Source organism: Battus philenor, unplaced genomic scaffold (assembly GCF_028537555.1).
Source record: "Battus philenor isolate CCGP_79_NKW_IND1 unplaced genomic scaffold, ilBatPhil1.0.hap1 SCAF_18, whole genome shotgun sequence".
In the NCBI taxonomy this organism is placed as follows: domain Eukaryota; kingdom Metazoa; phylum Arthropoda; class Insecta; order Lepidoptera; family Papilionidae; genus Battus; species Battus philenor.
The window spans coordinates 5844651-5866440 of NW_027181680.1; the positions used below are offsets into that span (position 1 = coordinate 5844651).

The window sequence follows — 21790 nt, forward strand, 5'->3', positions numbered from 1 at the left end:
GACTCGCACATGTACAGAAACCATTCCGGTGGAATAGTATTATGTAAATTGTGTATCTCGGAATCTGTAAATGCCAGTTGGGTAGCAGTGTAAGTCTCTCTTAAGTTTTGATACATAACGTGATAATATTATTAGAAGTACACCAGGCGTGTAACGCAAGCTATAGTAGCACTATACCGCTATACCACACCTTAGGTATGCGCACGGCGACACGGGGGAGGGTATCGGCCGCTCCGCATCATCAGTCCCCCGTGAAGCTCGCGATGGCGTTCATGCTATACTTTTCTAAGGCCTCTACCTCCTCGCTTTCTCAGGCGCGGTACACTTGCTCGGTATATAGCACTATATCACGGGCACAAGGGTTTAATAATTTTTTTATCTGTTATCGGTTATATAAATTTTGTGTGTATATTTCATAAGTTTATTTGGATTTTCTGCTATAGGAAACGAAAAAATTTTGCGTATGGTATACCGACAGAAACTGCAGTGACCTACATTTTAAATGTAGCTTTTGCATTTAATATATTTTCTTACTTTATTATCCCACATAATGTATAGGGGTATTAAATAAAGGTAATTGCAAACCACAAATGTTCAAGTTTTATTAATGTAATCAAAAATTATACTTTTATTGTATCAGAATTACCTATATAGATATATATTCGTTTCATTGGTACTATAACATTAATTTTACCATGGACTACATAAATAACACCCATTCTTACTTTTATGGTAAAATCTCTCCTCAAATGGAAACTTGAGATGGAACTGTAACAGTTCAAATACTGATGTTAATTTTAATTGTAACGTGGGCATTAATGTTCTCTTCTTAATGGCAATCCCATATACTCCCACCAGTGAATTAATGTGATATCGTTTTTTTTTTAAATACATAATATAGTTTATCAAATTCCTTAATAACGCTACGTTACTTTGAAACACAAGTTTTTATTTACTTTTGGTTTTTAGAAATAAACATACAATATTTCTAATGTGATTTGTTTTGACGTTTACATACTACTTGAATAAATCTGTGGAGGATAAGTCTCCATCGATTACTCGACACATAGAGGTTCCGGTCAGAATGCGCTTGTTTCCTCAACTGTTTAGACTGTGGTTTTTCCAGATTTCTTATAAAAATATTAATTCATAAGTGGAACTCGTTATCTGGGGGCAGTGATGTCAGAATTAGAAAACATAGTGGCGATTAGCACAGTTTAATTTTATAAGTAAACAAAGTATACGAGATCGGTCTTTGTAGCGATCTTTGGAAGAGGTATATCTCTTGCACTGGACGTCTACCAGGTAACATGAACGAATGAATACATGTATTTAATTATTATTTAAAAAAATCATAAATTACAAGAACATTACACATTGGTTATAGATAGTTATATCTATAAAACTTCGACAACTTCGACATAACCTGCTCATTGTTTATTTTTATTAAAATTATGTAACGCTTCTAACCTAGCAAGACTGGGATTTGCAAAGAATTTGCTTCCCCAAACATCGCCACCATGCATCGCGATGGCTGGACCTGCGTGGCTCGTATCCAACGACGTCGTCTTTGAACAAAGTTTTGAATACAGCTCTTTAATCGTTGTCACTTTGACCCCACTGATTTTTCTATATTAACATCAATCCTCGATATAAAGAAGTGCATACACAATAATATTTATAAAAAAAAATTATTTCAAAAATTTAAAGTATGTCAAAAAGATAGAAATTTATTAAATATGAGTCTGTTGAATATTTTAGCAATTCAACTATTTTTTATACAGTCGCGATAAGGAAGTGAATTTGTTTCACAATCGAGTTATGAAAAGAAATAAAACACGTTAATGGTTCTTTATACAAATATATAATTGACATACGCGTTATAAAAATGATTGCCCAGCATACTGCCGAATTATTGCGGAAATTGTTTTAGCTTTCACTTTGTTTAAGTAGAATATAAACACCAGAGTTTTTAATAATGTTACGAACGTGTACTAATCATCGTTTCGTCGTCGATATTTTCGGGGGAAACATAACATAATCGCCTAGCTTGGCAGGCGGGTTGGTGATTGCGGTGTGGTGTTATGATGAAGATAAAGCAGAGGACGCTGCGGTCTCTTTTGAAAACTTGTTTGTGAGCAGTGGCAATCCTAAATAAGTAATACACCAAGTGTAAATTATATAAGATTATTATTACATCTATTATCATTATTATTATTATATATAAGATTGCATTCCGGGAATCGAATTCGCCACCTACGATCGCAAATCTCAGATTTCTACCGCTGGTCTACCACTGCTTAACTCTTAGAAAGTGTGTTACTTATGCTTGTGGAACAATTGTAAATTGGGTTTAGTCAAAATGATTTCTTAATGACCAACTTTGTCTTAGTTCGTTAAGCTGCACGACTAACACCAAAGAGTATTGTAACTTAGTACATATATAGGTGCATTTGATAGTTTGACAAGAGAGTTACGTACCAGCGAGTTTTGCTCATTCGATGAATATTTTGACTGGAACTCAAAACCGCTCTTGTATTGATTGGTGCAAAAAATGATATTGAAACTAGAGTGCCTTACATGTTGCAATAAAGATAATGTATACAATCTTAATTTCTATAATATTTATTGTTACTATGCCAACAAGTCGATATAACTAATTTAATATTTACTTTCAGTTTTGTGTTCCAATTTTAAACTGCTACCTAAATAAATCAAAATGATAAAATCAATTTATAACTCATGTGCAATGTAGATTATCATAGGCCAGTTTGAATTTTGATAATGGTGAACACACTCGCTCTAATAGCCCTACATACAATACTTGAGTCATTCACCTGTATGTCAACTTGATACGAGATAACGTTATCATCCAGCAGGTTCGTAACGGAATGATAGGGCGCTAATGCACTTTGGAACTTGGACACTTTAATCAATAATGCGCTTTCATGCAAGAACTTAAGGTCGAAAATCGTCCGCGCTATCGTATATCAATAAAAAACTACAGGGTTACTACGATAATAATCTTATTTAAGGTAGATATACGGGTGTTATTTACATGGTAGTTATTGCGTAGTCTTTTCGATAATACGGGCACAAGATTATTTGAACGTTAATTTCGTCACAACCGATACTCTTAAATGACGTTTGTTCAATTTTAATAATTAACTGATAATACACATGACACAAAAAGACTGAGGACGAGGCGTAGATAAGTCCCCCACTAGGTGGATCGACCACCTTGGGGTAGAAGACGGATCATCGTGGCCATCATCATCAGATCATCAGCGTGGAAAATGGATCATTGTAGGATGATTATGCATTGCAGCGGTCGTTTATGGGTTCACATGATGACGACACATAAATAAAGTCATTTAAACCATTTCCTTTTCGATAATTTCTTTATTACCGTATGTAGAGTCCATTTTGAAACGCTTTAACAGAATTGATGACAATTTCTTTCCATGCCTACCTTATGCTTTTTTAAAAACACTAGTGATGAAGAGTTTAGTTATTGACTTTACTTGATCAGATTTACGGTGATACCGTAGTATTTACCAGTCCACTTTTGGCTAGTAGTTGGCGGAGTAATATGGTTGTTTGCGGGTGGTGTGGCCAAAAAAACTTTAGACTCGTTGGTAACCTATTATCGAAAGCTTAGTTTTGATTTTGAGTTGGTTGTGGAAAGACTTGTTTGTGCAGTCCTCAGTATGCGAAGCCTGCGTGTTGACAACGGTTGCAACGTTGCGCCAAATATCGTAACGTCTTAGTTATAAATAAACATTAAGAGAGTTTTTTAAGTAATCTAAACTTTTAGCCGATTGTCTTGAATTGTTGATTAGTGTATGGCCAAGTACTTAAATGACAGTTTCTATAAAAGTTCATTAGGTATAACTTAAAAATAATGATGGTCGTTAAGTAAATATTGCCATAAGCATTTTTTTGCGACTTTCAACGAGTTCACTAACATTTTCGTATAAAAACATTACAATGTGTCTAAGCATTATATGGAATACAGTAGTCGTTAACTAGTCAATAGCAACTAATCATCTCATGTATCAACAGGAATGCTAAACGCATATTGTTAGCGCAAAACGAGGTCCTTTCTGAGGGTCCCTTGTGTGTGGTCACTTGGAGCGAACGCTCAAACGATCACCGATCAGGGCGGCCTCCTAAACCGATAATAAATCTATGTAAAAAGGGCCGATATATTACTAAGAATGCGGCACAGGCTAGCGCTCTGTCAATCCGCAGAACGGTATGGCAAACAGTGTCGCAGTGTCAAAAAATTAAGAGCTACCGAAACCGCTGTACCGCGCTTTAGGTATGCGCGGCGAGACAGGGCATAGTAGCCGTCGCTCTGTTTCATCAGGCTTCCGTCAAGATTCGCGGCACCGTCGGCCATGCTCTTTTTCCCCACTGCCCCCTCCCGCCGCGCTTTCCTATGACGTGGTACATTGGCTTCTTTACACTATAGTAAGTAAACAATGTATGTATGTATGTATCTTTTAAGTAAATGTTATTCAACATCTCAAAGTGACATTCTTTGCACGTATTTCTAGTACTCCATTTCGTTAGTTTAATAAATGCCTATCCACACTCGCAGGTAAACGAACTCGTAATGACGTTTAATTTCTTGTGGCACGCGTCGAGCGATACGCAGACCCTATAAATTATTGCTTAACTACAACCCGGCACTTTACCTTTTGCGACAGGTTAAAAATAGATGTTGATTGCTTTGATTGTCATGCGTGTAATAGATAATTGTGTTAAGTGGTTTGCCAGTACAAACTTTACGCTTGTAATAACTCGGTTGATTCGTTAAAGGTATACGATAGATGAAATATAACTTTGTTTATTTATTACTGGGTAATATAAAACTAATATAAAGTTGACTGTAGATTGTGTTAAACTATTAATTTTTGTCGAATCATTAAAAATATTTTCGATTATTATTTTTTTTAATTAATTTTTATTAGGCTATTAAAGTTAGGTGTACATTGCGGTAGTTGTTTTTTTGCCAATCATTAAATAAACGTTTAGTTGTTCATTTATTTTAAAAAATCACATCATAACAAAAGGATTTCAACTATACTTTTTAAATAGTTGGATTTCAGATGCACGTGCGCTTATTTAACTTGTTTACGACATTCACAATGTTAATCATATAAACAAGAAAACAAAACAATATTAAGATCTATGTGAGGAACGAAATCATTCACAACATTTTGTATCCATTATTTAAAAAGTCAATCTATAACTTAAATATACTATGTATTGTTTTAGACTTACATCCAATTAACTTCAGAATACTTAGTTCTTGGGCTTTTAAATTAATAGAACATTCTCTACTTATTTTGTATTACATTGGAAAACTTTACGAACATAATTTCATTACATCATTACTTCGACATGTTTACAATATTATTCAAATAAAGAGTCATATTTTACGTTCGTAATTTTCTCAACAAATATAGTGTATATTAGTGGCTTCCTTATTAGCAATATAATGGTAGTCGATGTTACGTATTTACGCGCTTTAGAGCTACGGTGCCGCCAGTGCATCACAATTCCGAGCTAAGTACCGGCTATCACTTTACACCGAGCAGGCACATTAGTGGCAATCGTAAACACGATAGACTGCCCACGTATCTACCGCTAGTCCGTAAAGGAATCTGCGTGGGTATTGTAATAATTTGACGCCTTTGAATATTGTAATACGGCACCGTGACAGACGTCTTAATATTAATAATGTCAGCGCACATTGCAAACTGTTGTGAAAACTATTTATGTTATTTAAGGTATTTCTACTTATCGTATGATATTGTTTAAAACAGGAGTGAGCAACCTTGATCAACGGGACAAATCAAATATTAGAATTTTTTGGCTGGCAGCACATAATGCAACATTTATTTTTAATAAGTACATTTTTAATAAACATTAAAATAAGAAAATGTAAACATTTTCATGTAAAATCAAAATGTATAGTATTAAAACGAATGAACTTGAAAATGTTAATAAGAAATTTGGCACCGTATTTTAGAAACAAGCCTATATATAATACGTACGCCGCTTTTAAACATCACTGTATTGATCGGTGGCCAATATTAGTTGTTTTGGTTTAGCATTTACCACCATTTTAATAAAATTAATTTTATGCCAATATATTGATGAGAGAAAGTTCATAAATGTATAACATGTTTAACGGCCCGCGTGCCGCGTGTTGTTCATCCCTGGTTTGAACCTATTCCCGGAGATTAGTACATTGTAAATTGATAAGTGAAAAAACAGATATTCGTTAACCGACAAGTCGGCAAGGTCGGCCATATCGCAAATGATGCCAACCTCCGTAAGTATAAGACAGAAGCTCCGCGAGATTTTCTTTCGCCACTTTTTCTCATATATTTCCGATACTGGTTTATGTATGTCTGTTATTATACTGGTATTGATGTTAGCAAGGCAATAGCAACTGAGCATATTAATGTTCCGATCTCTCAGGCGCCCTTGCATTGGAATGCTAAACGAGTAGCTGCCCAAGCGGAGTTCTCCTCTGAGAAGTCCTTACGCCAGCCACATAATTTGAAATTATATCACAAAAATAATTAGTTTTTTAAATATAAATTTGGTTAGTAAACAAGTCATAGTGGTTATTTTTTAGAAATTTTCATATAGTGCACAGTAAGTAGCGCTGTTAAAAACGGCGTTGTTTTAAAATATAGATAGATGATACTTTTTACAATGCTATCAAAGTCTACCAAAAAAAAAATTGTAACAATTTTTATTGTTCTCTAATTATTCCGTAAAGTCATAACAGGTTGTCAAATATCTCCCTTCCGCTTTTTTGCTCTTTATTCAATGCTTTATAAAAAGTGTTACAGTGATCGGATTTAGTTCAAATATGCGCCGTTTTGTTCGATAATCTGTTTCCATCTAGACGGCAACTTCATAATACCTCCCTCGTAGAAGCCCCCCTCCTTATTTGCGAAGAACTCGGACAGCCACTTTTCACAAACCTCTTTTGAGTTCAACTTTACACCACCAAGGGCGTTCGCCATGGACAGGAACAGGTGGTAATCACTTGGCGCTATGTCCGGGCTATATGGTGGATGTGATAAAACCTCCCATCCGAGCTCCCGTAGCTTCTGACGAGTCATCAACGGAGTGTTGTCCTGGTGGAACACAACACCCTTCCTGTTGGCCAATTCTGGACGCTTCTGGTCGATCGCCTGCTTCAAGCGGTCCAGTTGTTCGCAGTAGATGGTAGAATTAAGCGTCTGGCCATATGGGAGCAGCTCATAGTGGATGATTCCCTTCCAATCCCACCAAACACACAGCAAAACCTCCTGGTCGTCAATCCCGACTTGGCCACTGTTTGGGACGATTCACCGGCCTTCGATCACGACCGTTTTCGCTTGATATTGTCGTATGTGATCCATTTTTCGTCGCCAGTCACCATCGGCTTCAAGAATGGGTCGAGTTCGTTCCGTTTCAGCAGCATATTGCAGGCGTTGATTCGGTCCAGAAGGTTTTTTTGCGTCAAATCATGCGGCACCCAAACATCAAGCTTTTTTTTGTATCCAGCCTTCTGCAGATGGTTTAAAATGGTTTAGTGACTAACTCCCATCTCCTGAGCGATGTCACGAGATGCCACATGCCGGTCTAACTCGATGTAGTCCATGATTTGATCGGTATTTGTCGTCATAGGTCTTCCGCCGGCTGGCTTATCCATGGTGTCGTTTTCGCCGGCTCTGAATCGTCGAAACCATTCCTCCGCGGTTCGAAGTGATAGAGTACTATCCCCCAAAACACCATTAATCTCACGGAACGTTTCTCTAGCGGATTTGCCTTTAACGAAGGAAAACTTTAAAATAGCGCGAATTTCGGCGTTAGTGAACTCCATGTTTACACGTCTATAACTGTTGAACGCAATATTCAAACTAATCATGCATAGCGTCGATTTGTAGGTTATGTCAAGACCTTTCAAATTATGTATAGTATTGCCAGATACGAGCTCTGTAGCGCTTTGTACATAGCCGCGAAATTCAAAAGACAAAAAGGCGGAAGGGAGATATTTGACTCGTTCTTTATTTCTTTTTATAGTAAATACATCATTTAACTTTTAAGATTTTTTTAAAAATTTATATTTTTTGAGAACTAAAGTTGTTTATTATTAAACTTATAAACTGTGTTTAACAGTTAGAGATAAACTAATTTCTCAAGAATAAAAACGGACTGATATTGATATTTGTCTCTGTCATAGAATAGACTGACGGTTCAAGTTTTAAATTTCTTTTGACTAAGTAAACACCTACGACGTATTGGCAATACCGATTTCTAACGGGACACATGTCGCTGTAAGACGGAGGCGGTCGTAAAATAATATTGATATATAATCATAAAAACGAGCGTCCGTGACACAAGCCAGGAAAAACGTAATTTCAATGTTTCAAATCATACATCATGTATAGACACGGCAATGGTGACCATAAAATTAACTTAAGACTACTACGACTGATATAACCAATAATATAAATAAAAATGTATCGAAATTATAAATTCGCATAAACAACAGGATTGTTGGATATAGGTTTAAGTGTTAAAAGAGGGGGACAGATCGCTCATTGGCCGTAAATTAATGTATGGTACATCCAATCCAAAAATCCAATGCAAAAACAGAAATAATACATAATGTAACGATAATATAGTACAAAAAGGGGTATTCAAAATTCAGATTACTACATAATAAAATTATTTATTGTTTGCTATTTGTCCCTGTAGACGTTGTTCTACCAGAAGTGATTGGCCTGTCGCTTTCAATAGAATCAATAAATTAATATAACATATTTCATAATAATCAATTTATACAAATTATTTCAAATATGTTTAAAGCTTTCATAGTTGGCTGTGAAATGTGTTATATATTCACCTCTTTGAAACTCTTACATATATCAATCACTGTATAATGCGAAGACATCTTAATAAAATAAAAAAGTTGTTTTATTCGAAAATACATCGAAAAAAAGACAATGAATTTATGGCTATTGCAGATATACTAGGTTATTTTGTAAAGCTATTTGAATAGCAGTAAACGTGATACATAGATACGTCCCATTGAAGATATGCATCCATTGGACAGTGGAAATCACAATCAAGTAATATTTATTAGAATGAAGTTCACTTGTGTATAAACAGATTACATAATTAAATGTGTATGTAAAATAACTAAACATTGAAGTAAATAAAAAAAATATAGCATTGTTTTCTTGTTTGACTAGTTGTAACACCAAAATAACCGCATCAATGAATGACTATATACTATCCCACAAACAATCACTCTCTCACCTTACGCACACACGGTTACCTATGAGTCGACCGGTACGCCGCTCTTTATATTTATATTTATACACTTATTCTATTTTCTTAAACTAGTACTATACTGCGTTATAATAATATTGACTTATACTACTTGCTTACACTATCTTGTAGTACCATATTAAACGGTACACCATCATCATCATAATTTTATCGATAAGACTTTAACTGCTTGACTATAGGCCTTCCCAATAGATTTCCAATAGTGTTTTTCGCCGACCTTAACAAGTTTATTTGTCCACCTTGCGTGTGGACGTTTTGCGCTGCGCTTCCTCAAGGCCACTACGGCCATCTGTTCTGTTGCACTATGAGGGCCGCACACTGCCATCAGTAAGGTCATTTTATATGAAAAATAAAACTAAACCTTTTATTTGAACTTTGTTGTTAGGTTAACCAATGATGCCTAGGTATCATTATCTCTGATAGGTTTCACTCCATAGACGAGCGGTGAAATATAAGTCTATGACTATGTGTTATGACGGAGCTAACATTAATATATAACTTAAGTTAGACATTCCAAATGTGAGTACTTAGCGTAAGTAAATTATCCGGGCCGTAGCAACAGTGATTTCTATCAATTATTGTAGCCGTGGCAAATGGGCAATGCCGCTTTGAAAGCTGTTCGCCCGCTTCGGTCCGCGGGGTATACGAGACGTTATAATGCTGGTGGATTACAACGTCATGTTAACATTTAATGATTTATTTAGAACCAATAAATTACTATATAAAATATTCTTGCTGTGTCAGACGCATTCGCATTCCAATTAAAAAGGTAAATAGTTAAGCTAGTGACTAAAACACTGATTTCTTTCAATGAGCCTGCAGGCCGTCACGGGTTGTGTTCATTCAGTTCATTGTGTTGTATAACGGGGTGTATATCTATCGTTTAATCCGTATAAATAATTTTTAATTTTAAATCATGATTATTCACATGAATATTAAATTTACAGAGGGCCAAAAAATTGAGTGTTTTAAAATCTTAATAACAAATTTCTACATAGAATTTTTTTTTCTATTTCGTGCACTGCATGACCACACTATATGATATTTTCGTCTAATTGCATCCTAAGAGGTTTATTTTGGCTTTGTTTTGTTTATATGTTCTAATGTGATTTACAGTTTATATTAGTTAAATAATCTGTTCACCCTTTTTTCTCACATTTTTTACTCTCATTTATTATCGTCCTTAAGCGTTAATGATAATATTCACATCATCATGTCGGCTGATAGACGTCTACTACAAACATAACCTCAATGACCATTATTACTTAAACTCGAAAACCCAAAAACCCAACATCGATAACCAGTCAGCAGATAAACAGTTTCTTTATAAACCATCCGTATTTCACTGACTTTGTTTTCAATTGTCGTAGGATTCCACAGATCGTATTCAAGGCTCTCCGGCACTCATATATCAGAAGGCACTAAATGTTAGGCCTTACGCAATATATGGTACTACGTGTATTGCACTAAAACGATACGATACGTGAGAAAACTATAAACAACATACCTTTTAGGTATCCACTGAGCCGCGGTCTACATTAGAATTGCGTTTGTAATAATAAATCAGTACTTTGCACAATAGGTTATTTTTTTTTTAATTTTCGCACCCAGAGAAAATTATGGATATTTTCCTTCGCCGTTTGCGGGCATTGGCTCCTAAAATTAATATAAGTGCCTGGTGAGATTGTAACATGAATTGAGAGTTATTACGACGTTTGGGCGAGTTCCATTAAATCAAAGGGTTGATAGAAAGCCCAGAGAGTTAAAAACAGCTGAAAGTCAGGCTTCGTCCTTTTTGTATCGTTGATCATTGGAGTAAATAATATCAAACAAAATAAATACATATTAATTAGAAGAACTTTGGAGAAGGCCTGTGTTTTGGAGTGAGCGTGTATCGGCGGAAAAGAAGAGGAGAATTAAATAAAAGATTTTTTTTATTCTTCAATTGTACAGTTTTTCGTAAAAACAATGTTAGATATCATTTAAATCAACTGTGTCGTCCGTAGTTAAAACGCGACATTTTTATTCCATAATATAAAATAGTTTAACAAACTAAAATTCTCAAAGTACTTAATAGAAAATAAAAAATGTGTGTGCAATGAAAGCATGATTTCGTTATAATTCGAATCGTTTTGTGACATGGGTCCATTTATCACATTTATCACTCCACTATGAAAGCGCAAAGTTTACAAAAGCGATTGGTGAGATTTTCGAGTTTTCACGTTACATGGGAGCATCGTTTTATTGTCGTACAGGGACGGCGTGAAGCGCGGCACGCATCAAAAGGAAATGCGACTGTATGCTTTATCACGTCAATACGCCTTTTGTGGCGAACATTTGAGCAGCTATTAAAACATTCAGTGTTTGACCAAGTGGTTCTCGAGTCGATCAAGGAGATGCTTTCATGGTTTTGCGGCTTTGTATGCTTTGTTGCCACGTTCTAATGAATGTTATGATTATTTGTTACATTTAGGAACACTTAAACTGTCTTATCCCTCAAAATTTCTAATGGGTAAAACAAACAATTTCTTATATTTGTATTGCTTCATATACTAGACAATCTTTTTACTGTTGATGTGATATACGACGGTAAGTGAAATATTCCTACGTTTGTTTTTCTATCTACTTCACTGCGTTCTTTCAAATAGTCCTCTAGGTAACTGTGTTAATAGTACCTGAGTACATTGTTAGTCAGTTCAAACGCTTAAAAGGGAGGATATACTATCAATTTTAGAAGAAAATCATTCCAATATAATCTGTCATGCAGATTTTCACAAAACTTACAAGAAAATTTAAGTTAATTACAAGTGGTATTCATTGAAAAAAGACATAAAGAGATGCGATATCAAAAGAACAGTGTATTTCTCGTTATCTAAATAAAACGTTGTCTACTGTTTTATGTTCAAACTTCATAGGGTATCGGACGTTTATACGATCTACGGTAACGGGCGACTTGACCAGCTCCCGAGCGTATCTGATCTCAATCACTTCTCCAGTTTCAAAGCGACCGCAAACAAATCCACGGCATGTTGTCGGTTAGTTCAACAAGACATGAATATTCTCGAAGTTTTAATTTACGGTCAGGTTTGACTAGTCCAGTTAAGTCCGACACTGCTGCATACAGTTACATAGCGCTAATAATCTCTATGGCTGTACGGTCTTGGGAACAGAACCGTTTAATCCTTGCCATAAACTGAATCTAGCCTCTAACGGGAGCTCCAATTACTTTTTTCGCAGTGCTGATAATTTACGACCTGATAATATATGTTTATTAAAGATAATGAAGTGCGGAGCTGGTCGTCTAAGAATTACATTTCATTTGATAATTTATTTATGACTGTAAGAAACAAAAAATATTGCTCGCATGTATAATACAGACTCAATAAAACATTATAGAAAACTCGTTTTGACTGATCATCTGAACGTATTTATCATTACTCCTGGACCACTGTCTTTTTTATACTTTCAAAAAGTGAGAACATGTCATTTCTGGCTTTTAGTGAAGCATGACAAGAGTAACGGTAGTAAATATAATAAACATATCTAATTTGCATATCCTTGTAAAGCATAAAAGCATCTAATATCGCAAGTTAAGCATTAATTACTTATGAATCGGATATTTTAGTTTACGTAGTAGTTATGATCGCCCGCGCTAATCCGTAGAAGATAGAGCAAGATACAACTTATCGGAAATATTATCGCACTATATTTTAGGTTAGTGAATTGTATATGAAAATATTTACTCCTTCGGTAATTGATAAATATATTCCATAGCTAAAAAGTATGTTTATGTTAAGATTTGTATTACTTAGATATGTTGGATTAGTTTTTAGCATTGTTGTAGTAATAGCAATGTTTTTTTAGCTAAGAATCATCTTTGGATAAAGATTAATAATGAAAACAATTCAATCCATTTCCCTTTATAAAACGAGGTGTCGCAGATGAGGGTCATAACCAAACTACCTGAGATGGCATTAGGAATGTCTTGATGATGGAAGAAGAGGGGAGGAGTTTAGGCATTATAGTATTGATATAATTTCACTTAATAACAGTGTACAGTTATTGTTACGTTATTAGATATACCTCTGTACAGTACACCACTGTCGTTTCTGTCGTAAAGGAATTCTTTTGATTAGGTTTCGAGCTGACATATATTCTTTGCTACTTCCTGGTGTACTTCGAGCGTGTTCATTCATTCGTAACGAGTACGTTAATGTACAATGAAATCGAAGCTTTTGCACTGCAATCACGTCTCACTGTTCGCAAGCGTAATGTGTCTTAATATTGCACATTATTCAACACTACTGCTGCGGGGTTCAATGGAGAACATTTATCTCGTAGAAGTCGCGCTTGAGTGCTTCTCATGCTATTTAAGTGTTACGAAAACAAAAGGAAGTTATTGGATTAAAAAAAGTTTTTTGTTATAAACAACTGATTATTATCTACCCATTTTCTAAGTTCGGCATAACAAATTTTTTGTTCGCTGTTAAAGAAGTTTATGTATTTTTTAATTTTCATAAAACCTAAACAAAGAATTATAATTCATATACTATACATTGGCATAAACGTGAGCAGTAAATAAATGTAAACCTATGCCCATGGCAACAATTAACTTGTGCCCCGGAGCAATCCGTCAGCAAATTTACCAATTAATAATTAGTAACAAAAATTGAGAATTAAAAGGTTTACTTAGGAGTAAGTTAGTTGTGTAAGTGTATTTGTGTAATTTGCAGTATAAGTGTGTGTAAGAGATGTAATGTTAATACAATATTAATGACAACAAGACCAAAGTTATGGCTGGAAGGATCCGAATATAAGATGTCTATTTATTATCGAGTTATTTAGAGTTGACTCCTTTGTAGGAAATATCTGGGTTGTATTCTCATAGATAATAAGGGCTATAGTTTAATTGCAATATCTTCTTTTCATTACAGTTATAAAGATATTTCTGGAGTTGTGATTAGCACGATTTCTTTCCTTTTATGTGGCGTTCTATACTCTTTTTTAAATTGGTTGTGCCGTAATGAAGTTGTAAATATATAGGTTGACAAGAAGAACATCTACGAGAACGATTTATAGTGGGTTGATAAAAAACAATACAAACACGGAAAAAAGAGTATTTTGGATAAATAACAAGAAATGATAAGTATCAGTTGATCTTATTTATTCTTCCATAATCTATCTGACTTCCCGCGCCCTTCGCTCCACCTAGAGGTGGTGGGGTAAACAAGGCTGAAGAAACATGGTTAGAGACGTGCGCCGTGAATTTTGACCAGATTCAATTGATATTAATATTCATGTATAGTAAGCGCTATTTCGGACAGTATTAAAAGTAAACATGGCTCTGATGATAACTGACATCTCATACCGGAGGGTATGAGATGGCACTAATAGAACAAGAAGTAATATGAAATAAGAGATTATTTTTTGATTTTTATTGTGTAAACAAAATACAACGGAGGAAAAAGTTTATAACGATTGTAATATGGTGTACATATTATACCGCAAAATCATTTTCATTCGCTTATTTTTAAATACACGCTTAGATAATCTAGAACTTAAATAATATAGTAAAGCCGTTTACAGGGAAACTAATCTTTTCTAAAGACGTGTATATTGATTATACGAGTAATTTCATCATTGTTTCCTGTTATAAGCAATCGAATAGTAAATGAAGTGGCGCGTAATTTATGTTTCTATAAATGATTAACCATTGACTTAAAGCTAAGGTTCTCAGGCGAACTAGTGTTACTGGTTATTGGAATACCTATCTACATGAGCATTCACTTAAGGTAAGGCAATTTTAATAAATGTTGTACTAATAGAGCAGGATTACATTCGTTTAAGAGGTATTTACCATGCTTTACTTAAGAAATCTTAAGTAAGTTTTTGCAATGTGAACTATTTGAATAAGAATTGGTAGACCAGTGGTAGAAGACTTGAGACTCACTACGGTATGTAGCGGATTCGATTCCCGGGACAATGTCTTATATAAATCACACATGGCGAATTAATTATACAGGGTGGCCATTGTTAACAATCAGGTTTCCAAATGGTAGACAGCAGTGTCCTCTGCGTGGGCCGCACTGGTTTTGTGCATGTATTTTAATAAAATTCATTCTTAGTAACCTATATTATTCCGAAATAATAGTGGAGCCACGTTTTATACCTATTAATCCTATAGTTATTTAGTTAGAACGCCTCTGAACTCATTTGCGGATGGAATTTCGTAAAATCCGTTCTTAGCTGACATCTATTCGGCGTAAGGAATATTACTACTTTAAATTTCAAGTATCTAAGCCTTATGATGCCAGAGATATCATGTTCAGTCAGTACATGGTGCAAATCTCATTTAGATGTATAAAGACAATTGACAATTTCATAATTTAATAATTTAATTATGAAATTGTCACGAATATCACAAAATCTGTGAATTAGATAATTTTTTTTTGGTATATCACTGCTGCCCAAATGGTGTTTGCAGTTTTCGCGGGCTTGACATGGTAGGTCGCAGACGGCGTAGCCTAAGACCTCTTTTAAGGGGATGATCGAGAGCTCCCGGAGCCTCGAAACGGGCCGCTTCATACTATTATTTTACCGAATTACAGATAAAAAAACTGCGTGTTACTTACATAGGCATGTTAACGTAGTGCCCATAGTTTAATTACTGTGAGAAGTCTAAGATAAACGTCTTCAGCGCTTTGCATCCTTAAACTCGGTAAAGCTATTAATAACAATGAGCAAACCATTTGCCAACGGCCAAAAAAAATATAGAAAAAGAAGCCTGCTGGGTTATTGAAGTTCCGGAGTGGGGACCACGAACCAGCAAGTTTGAAGGACTGTCTACAAGGTGGATAAGGTAATTGAAAACCGCGAATTGCTGTTCGCACCCATCCGTTCCTATTGCAAATCTATTGGTAGGACCAATGATTCAGTTGCGTACGACCAGCGGCTGTAAATAAAATAATATTCTGAGAAAAACAATAAAAAACTACATTTTAACACATTTTGGTTAAATATAATTCATTAAATGTATTGAATGTTATTACTAGAATTAATTAAGCTACCTGATTCTTACATTGCAATAACGATACTGGAAGGATCGTGTATCGGTAAAGAATTTGTAACGTTACACTTATAGTCAAGGTCATTTTATTACAGTGGCACGGAATTACTGTACGGCTGTTTTAGTTATCCGCGAGACAGTATACTATATATTCATATAAAACTGGGCTTTCTAAATAGAAGGAATATACAGGCTGATTGAAAATAGGTAACGTAAACGTTAATAATGGACAATATATATATAATTAATCAGCAAATAAACACTGATATTAGTAACATTCTTGCAGGACAGAGTCTGCAGACGACATATAGCAAATGATAATTAATTTTAATATGTTGTGATCCGTATTTGAAAACGCTTTTTCTTACTTTACTATTATTTCTCGATATATTTATTTTCAAAAAGGTAGTATATTACATTAATTGACAGTAAATGTGCTATGAATTCTCTCCTTTAAAGCTTTTACATCTATTCATTTCAGTCAACCTGTATAATGGCCAACGAGTACAAAAGTGTAAAGGCGAATTGACATAATTTTTTTTCTAAAAAAAGATACATTCAGCAAAAGAGAACCGAATAAACTAACGGATATTCAATAGTAAGAAAAGGACCAATATTTAGCCACTTCCGCACATGCTAAATATATTAAGTGGCTAAATATCGGTCCTTTTCTTACTTAGGATGGACTTCCGTAAGGTAAAGCCTGATTCCATTAAAGGATTTTCAATAGTTTCGTATAAATGCAACTGAGCATTAGCCATACTATCTCGCTTATTTTTCTCTTTTAAGTAATCTTTCACTTGCAGCTTGATTGGCTCCGGGCTGCGAAACCACTTAATTGAATTGTTAATCCCTAGTGGCTAGTTGATGTTATTGCTCCTTGATTAGATAATAAACTAGATTCATTAACATGCAAATCTCTGCGGTAAAGAGAGTCAACTTAAGCGATGCTCCGATGCAGAAAGAAATATTTCCCTTTTTTGTAGTGTGAATATTAAGTTTATTTGTTTTTATTAGAGACGCAGTATAAACAAAAAAAAAATAAGCTCGTAACGCCTAACTTTCCTCTCGAACGGTTAATGCATTTATAATAATGTTCCACGAGATGTCTTAGACCTTCCGTTTCTTAGTTTTTAATTTAAAATATATTATTAAATAATTCTTAATATAGCATTTTAGTTGATCGAAATGTGTGGAACTCCGTTTGTTGACTCTTTAACTTGATATATATTATAATAAACACATTAATAAATATTGTTCAATTTTATTTAAAAGAACAACTACTGAGTTTCTAGCCGGCTGTTTTCAACAGATTAGTGTTCCGAACCGGTGGTAGTTTGTTGCTAAAATAATAATTATAATAAATTTTATTTCTGAATCTAGTGAGTCCATAGAATATAAGTATGTTAGTAACAAAAATATATAGTTGTTAAGTAATCGACGATTCAAAAGCGCATGTAAATGACTACATGAATAAAGATATTTTAATTTGATATCCATACAAACACATTGCCCATGATAAAAATGCTAGACGAAAAGTAACAGACATTGCACGTCGCAGCGCATTGGCAAGTGGAAGTGATAGTGGGCAGACTACATTGTGTTTTGTCGTATTAATAAAGCCATTGATTGATTGTTAAGGGAGTCAAGAGTAAACAAAAAAAGAAACTAACAAGTGGACGTGGCTAGCGAAACACGAGCATGAAATCAACACTATCACATCTAATTGACATGCCAGAGTGAACCGGCAGAGAGAGATGGCAGCTTTTGCTGCAGACAGGACTATGCACTTAACGACTTGTCAGCTTTGCTTACATGATCATTAATATCAGTACATTTTTTAAAGCATAACATGTGGATCTATGATGATTTATTGCTTCCATTTTTGTATAATTGTTGTGATATGCATTTCAATGTCCTTGCATTTGTCCTCTCATACAGCATACGGACTATAGGATAATTAATTACTTTCAAATTTTAATCCACAACGTACGTTTAGTGCTCTCTAGTCATTGTGTATTTTAGATTTTAGTTCTACTTAGTTTTTTTACGTTATTATTTGTTGCCATGTTACTATTATCCTCGCGGCTGTAGAATTTCAATTGTTGGAGCTGATTCTCTTTCACAGATATTCAATAGAACCAGTTGGAAGCAACCTGCATCCAGTGTCTTCCGTTGCTCTATCGATTTACAATTAATGCAAGTCTAATGCATTTTTATCATTGAGCGCATTGTATGCGCATGCACTAGAATTTTTAGTCGTTTTATTTTCATTTATGTTTGGTTAGTCATTATTTTAAAGCGCCGGTAAATATTATTTTACGTTTGATCATTGTACGACTATTGGAGACTGAGGACCGGCAAGCGCAGAGTAGAACGTCCTCCCAAAAGGTACAGTTGACCTTTTTAAGTTCGTCGGAAGTCGCTGGATGCAGGTTGCTTTTAACCGGTCCTATTGGGAATCCATGGGAGAAATCTATGTCCAGTAACGAACGGTCTACGGCTGAAATGAGATAGCTAATTAATCGATTATTTTTTAATACCATCTCATTTTCGAACGGAAACACTTAAGACTTCGAATTATTTTATGTTTCCCTGTACGGTATATTTTATGCAAAATATTTGTGCTCGCAGTTCATAGTATTTCAACGACGTACAAATGACATAATTGTCATTTAATATACATATTTTCATCTTACACCTATATTTATAGGCGTCACAGCGGGACGTGTAAACGTCTCATTTGTTACATTGTACATATTTGCAATAACTACATTTGCCAAGGTGCGGTAAAGATTACATATTATTAATGTCTGCATATTTGTTACAGAGATACTTTATACCGGTTATCCTTGCGTGGACTGAGGCCGATGGAACGTTCCCACTGGCCTGCATCACCGGACAAGACGAAGATGTGTCAAGTTAAAGGACAAAGTGAAGAAGATTGCCATAACTATGTAAAAGTTCTCCTGTCATACGGTCATAAACTGTTCGCTTGCGGTACAAATGCATTCAGTCCAATGTGCAGTTGGAGAGAGGTAAGAGAAACTGTTTATTTTATTTTTTAAACACGACTTTTACTAATGCCCAAATGGCATTTGCAGTTTCTGCAGGTTCAGGGTGGTAGGGACGCAGGGCGCGCTTACCCTAAAACCACTTTTAAGGAGCAATGTTCGAGGACTCCCAGGGTAGCCACAGCTCGGCTCGCAACAAACTACTATTCCACTGAGTTCTTAAATCGTTTTGCCCCACGACGGTACCTCGGCTTGTACTTTCTTACATCGATAATTATATAATATACCATTTTAGGATTCCGTCTCAAAGGCGCCTGAGAGGGCTTTGCTACGACTCGATTGGTTGTTAACGGCTGACTAATAACTTTTACAATTCTTACCTTATTTATTTATTATTAGGTTGAATTTTTCTTGGCAAAGATTTAGTCTTTGTTATGTAGAATCTCTCCTTGGGTTATTATTCTCTATTGTGTCACCTCCTCCTCTCACATGCTTTTTTTCCCTATGATCTAACGCCATCGGTCCCGATGCCTTAATTATTGCCTGATGTGTATGGCATCTTACATCGTAGAATCCAGTGTGGTGTGTATTACCGTACTGGACTATGTCCGCGTGGTAATGATCAACTTGTCTTTGTAATTTTTCCTAAATTTTCAAGGACTCGCATGTAGACTAAAAGTTTTCTAATATAATCTGACCATGTCCGTGATAACTCTCTGTGCGTAATAGGTTGTTAATGATATTGCGACATTTACTACACTATTATTAGCGGAGAAATAAATTCAGAATATTTACTAGCAGAAAATAGTTTTAAAATAATCAAGGGTTAGGAATATTGGGCGGTTTTATTTTATAATACGTATAGTTAAGAGACATATCCAAAACTATGGACCCGCAAAATTAACACTAAGATGTTTTTTGCGTTATATAAAATACAGTAAGCAAATTGCAAATCTTGTAAAAAGTAAGTTAATTCGCAGTGGTTGAGAAAGATTGTGATCGCAATAGCAACGTTTTTATAATGTTTCATTTAACAAAAAAAAACAATTTCTATTTCCGATATTCTATATTAGTTTAGCGGGTATAACTTTGAAACTGGGCCGCAACAAATCTTGCAAACCTCTACAAACTTTAAATTTCTTTCTAAGAATTAAACATATAAATATTATTTGTTACATTTCCTTTTAGATATAACTTTTAATTGTTATTTTTGTGTGCAATTTAGTGTTAATAAATAAATGAATATACAAGAAGCTAGAGAAATAAGTCATTTTATTGTTGGTTAAAAACCGTCACTTCATAAAATCGATTAAGAATGCGCAAATCTACTGAAACAGCAGCACAAGTTAGAATTTATGATAGTTTGCTGAGATTTAGCAAGCGTTTACACATAGCTAAAATGTTTTGATAACCAAACATTTCTTCTTAGATCGAGGAAATAAACAAGGTGTCCGAGTGGTTGCCGGGTGTGGTGCTCTGCCCTCACAGCCCTCATTCTAACGTCAGCGGAATCTTGGCCAGTAATGGAGAGTATTATGCAGGAACACCCACTGATTTCACCAGCTCGGACACGGTTATATCCAGGTATGTATGATAATCTTTTTTGGGCAACTGTGTACGGTTTTACAATACAGTCACGTGAAATATTTCTCAATTATCACGTAATAAATTTAAATCTTTTTATAGTTTCAAGGCAAAGGTAGGCACCCCATAGTAGTGGCAGGAAGTTGCTGCATGGGGGTAGCGCAAGACACATTATGACGATCTCTAGGGGAGGTCTATGCCTCGCAGTGGTTGTCTATTGGATGATAATATGTTAATAGTATAAAGGATTTTTAAATGATAGAAAAGATTGCGAACGTATGTTTTACTAATATGTTAGGGATAATCAGAAAAGTTTCTTCAAAAAATCCGTAAAAAGTTTGAGTTTGTTGTGGACTCCTCTCAAATCATGGCATGTTTGAAACCGTCGTAGTTTTAATTTAAAAGACAACAGGACAGGAGTGATCAATTTGATTCTAGTTTCGGTTAAATTAGTCTCATTTATCTTATGACGTATATATATGTACAATACAAATGTCCACGTGTGTACGTATTGAAATTTACTATTCGAATACGGTAATACGAAATTTATTGAATAAATGTGTGCGTATATGTTTGAATGCACATATTAACTACTCGATATTGTTTTATTTCTATTTCCATACTATGGTTGTCTGGAATAAATTTCCGTGTGGTAAGACTCCCCATTGAATTTATGTGCATATTTTCTAACGTGTACAATAAAAAGATTACAATAAATAGGTAATGTGTATCGATAATATTATGAATAAAT

General features: G+C 34.8%; 1 protein-coding gene across 1 annotated transcript in view; it reads left to right on the forward strand.

The window, feature by feature from the left end:
• Positions 1-21790, forward strand: part of Sema5c (Semaphorin 5c) — a 60828-nt gene that overhangs the window by 24484 nt on the left and 14554 nt on the right. Inside the window, exons 4-5 of the mRNA XM_068763436.1 lie at positions 19272-19479; positions 20885-21039. Of these exons, the coding sequence (XP_068619537.1) occupies positions 19272-19479; positions 20885-21039 (363 nt within the window). The remainder of the gene's footprint in view (positions 1-19271; positions 19480-20884; positions 21040-21790) is intronic.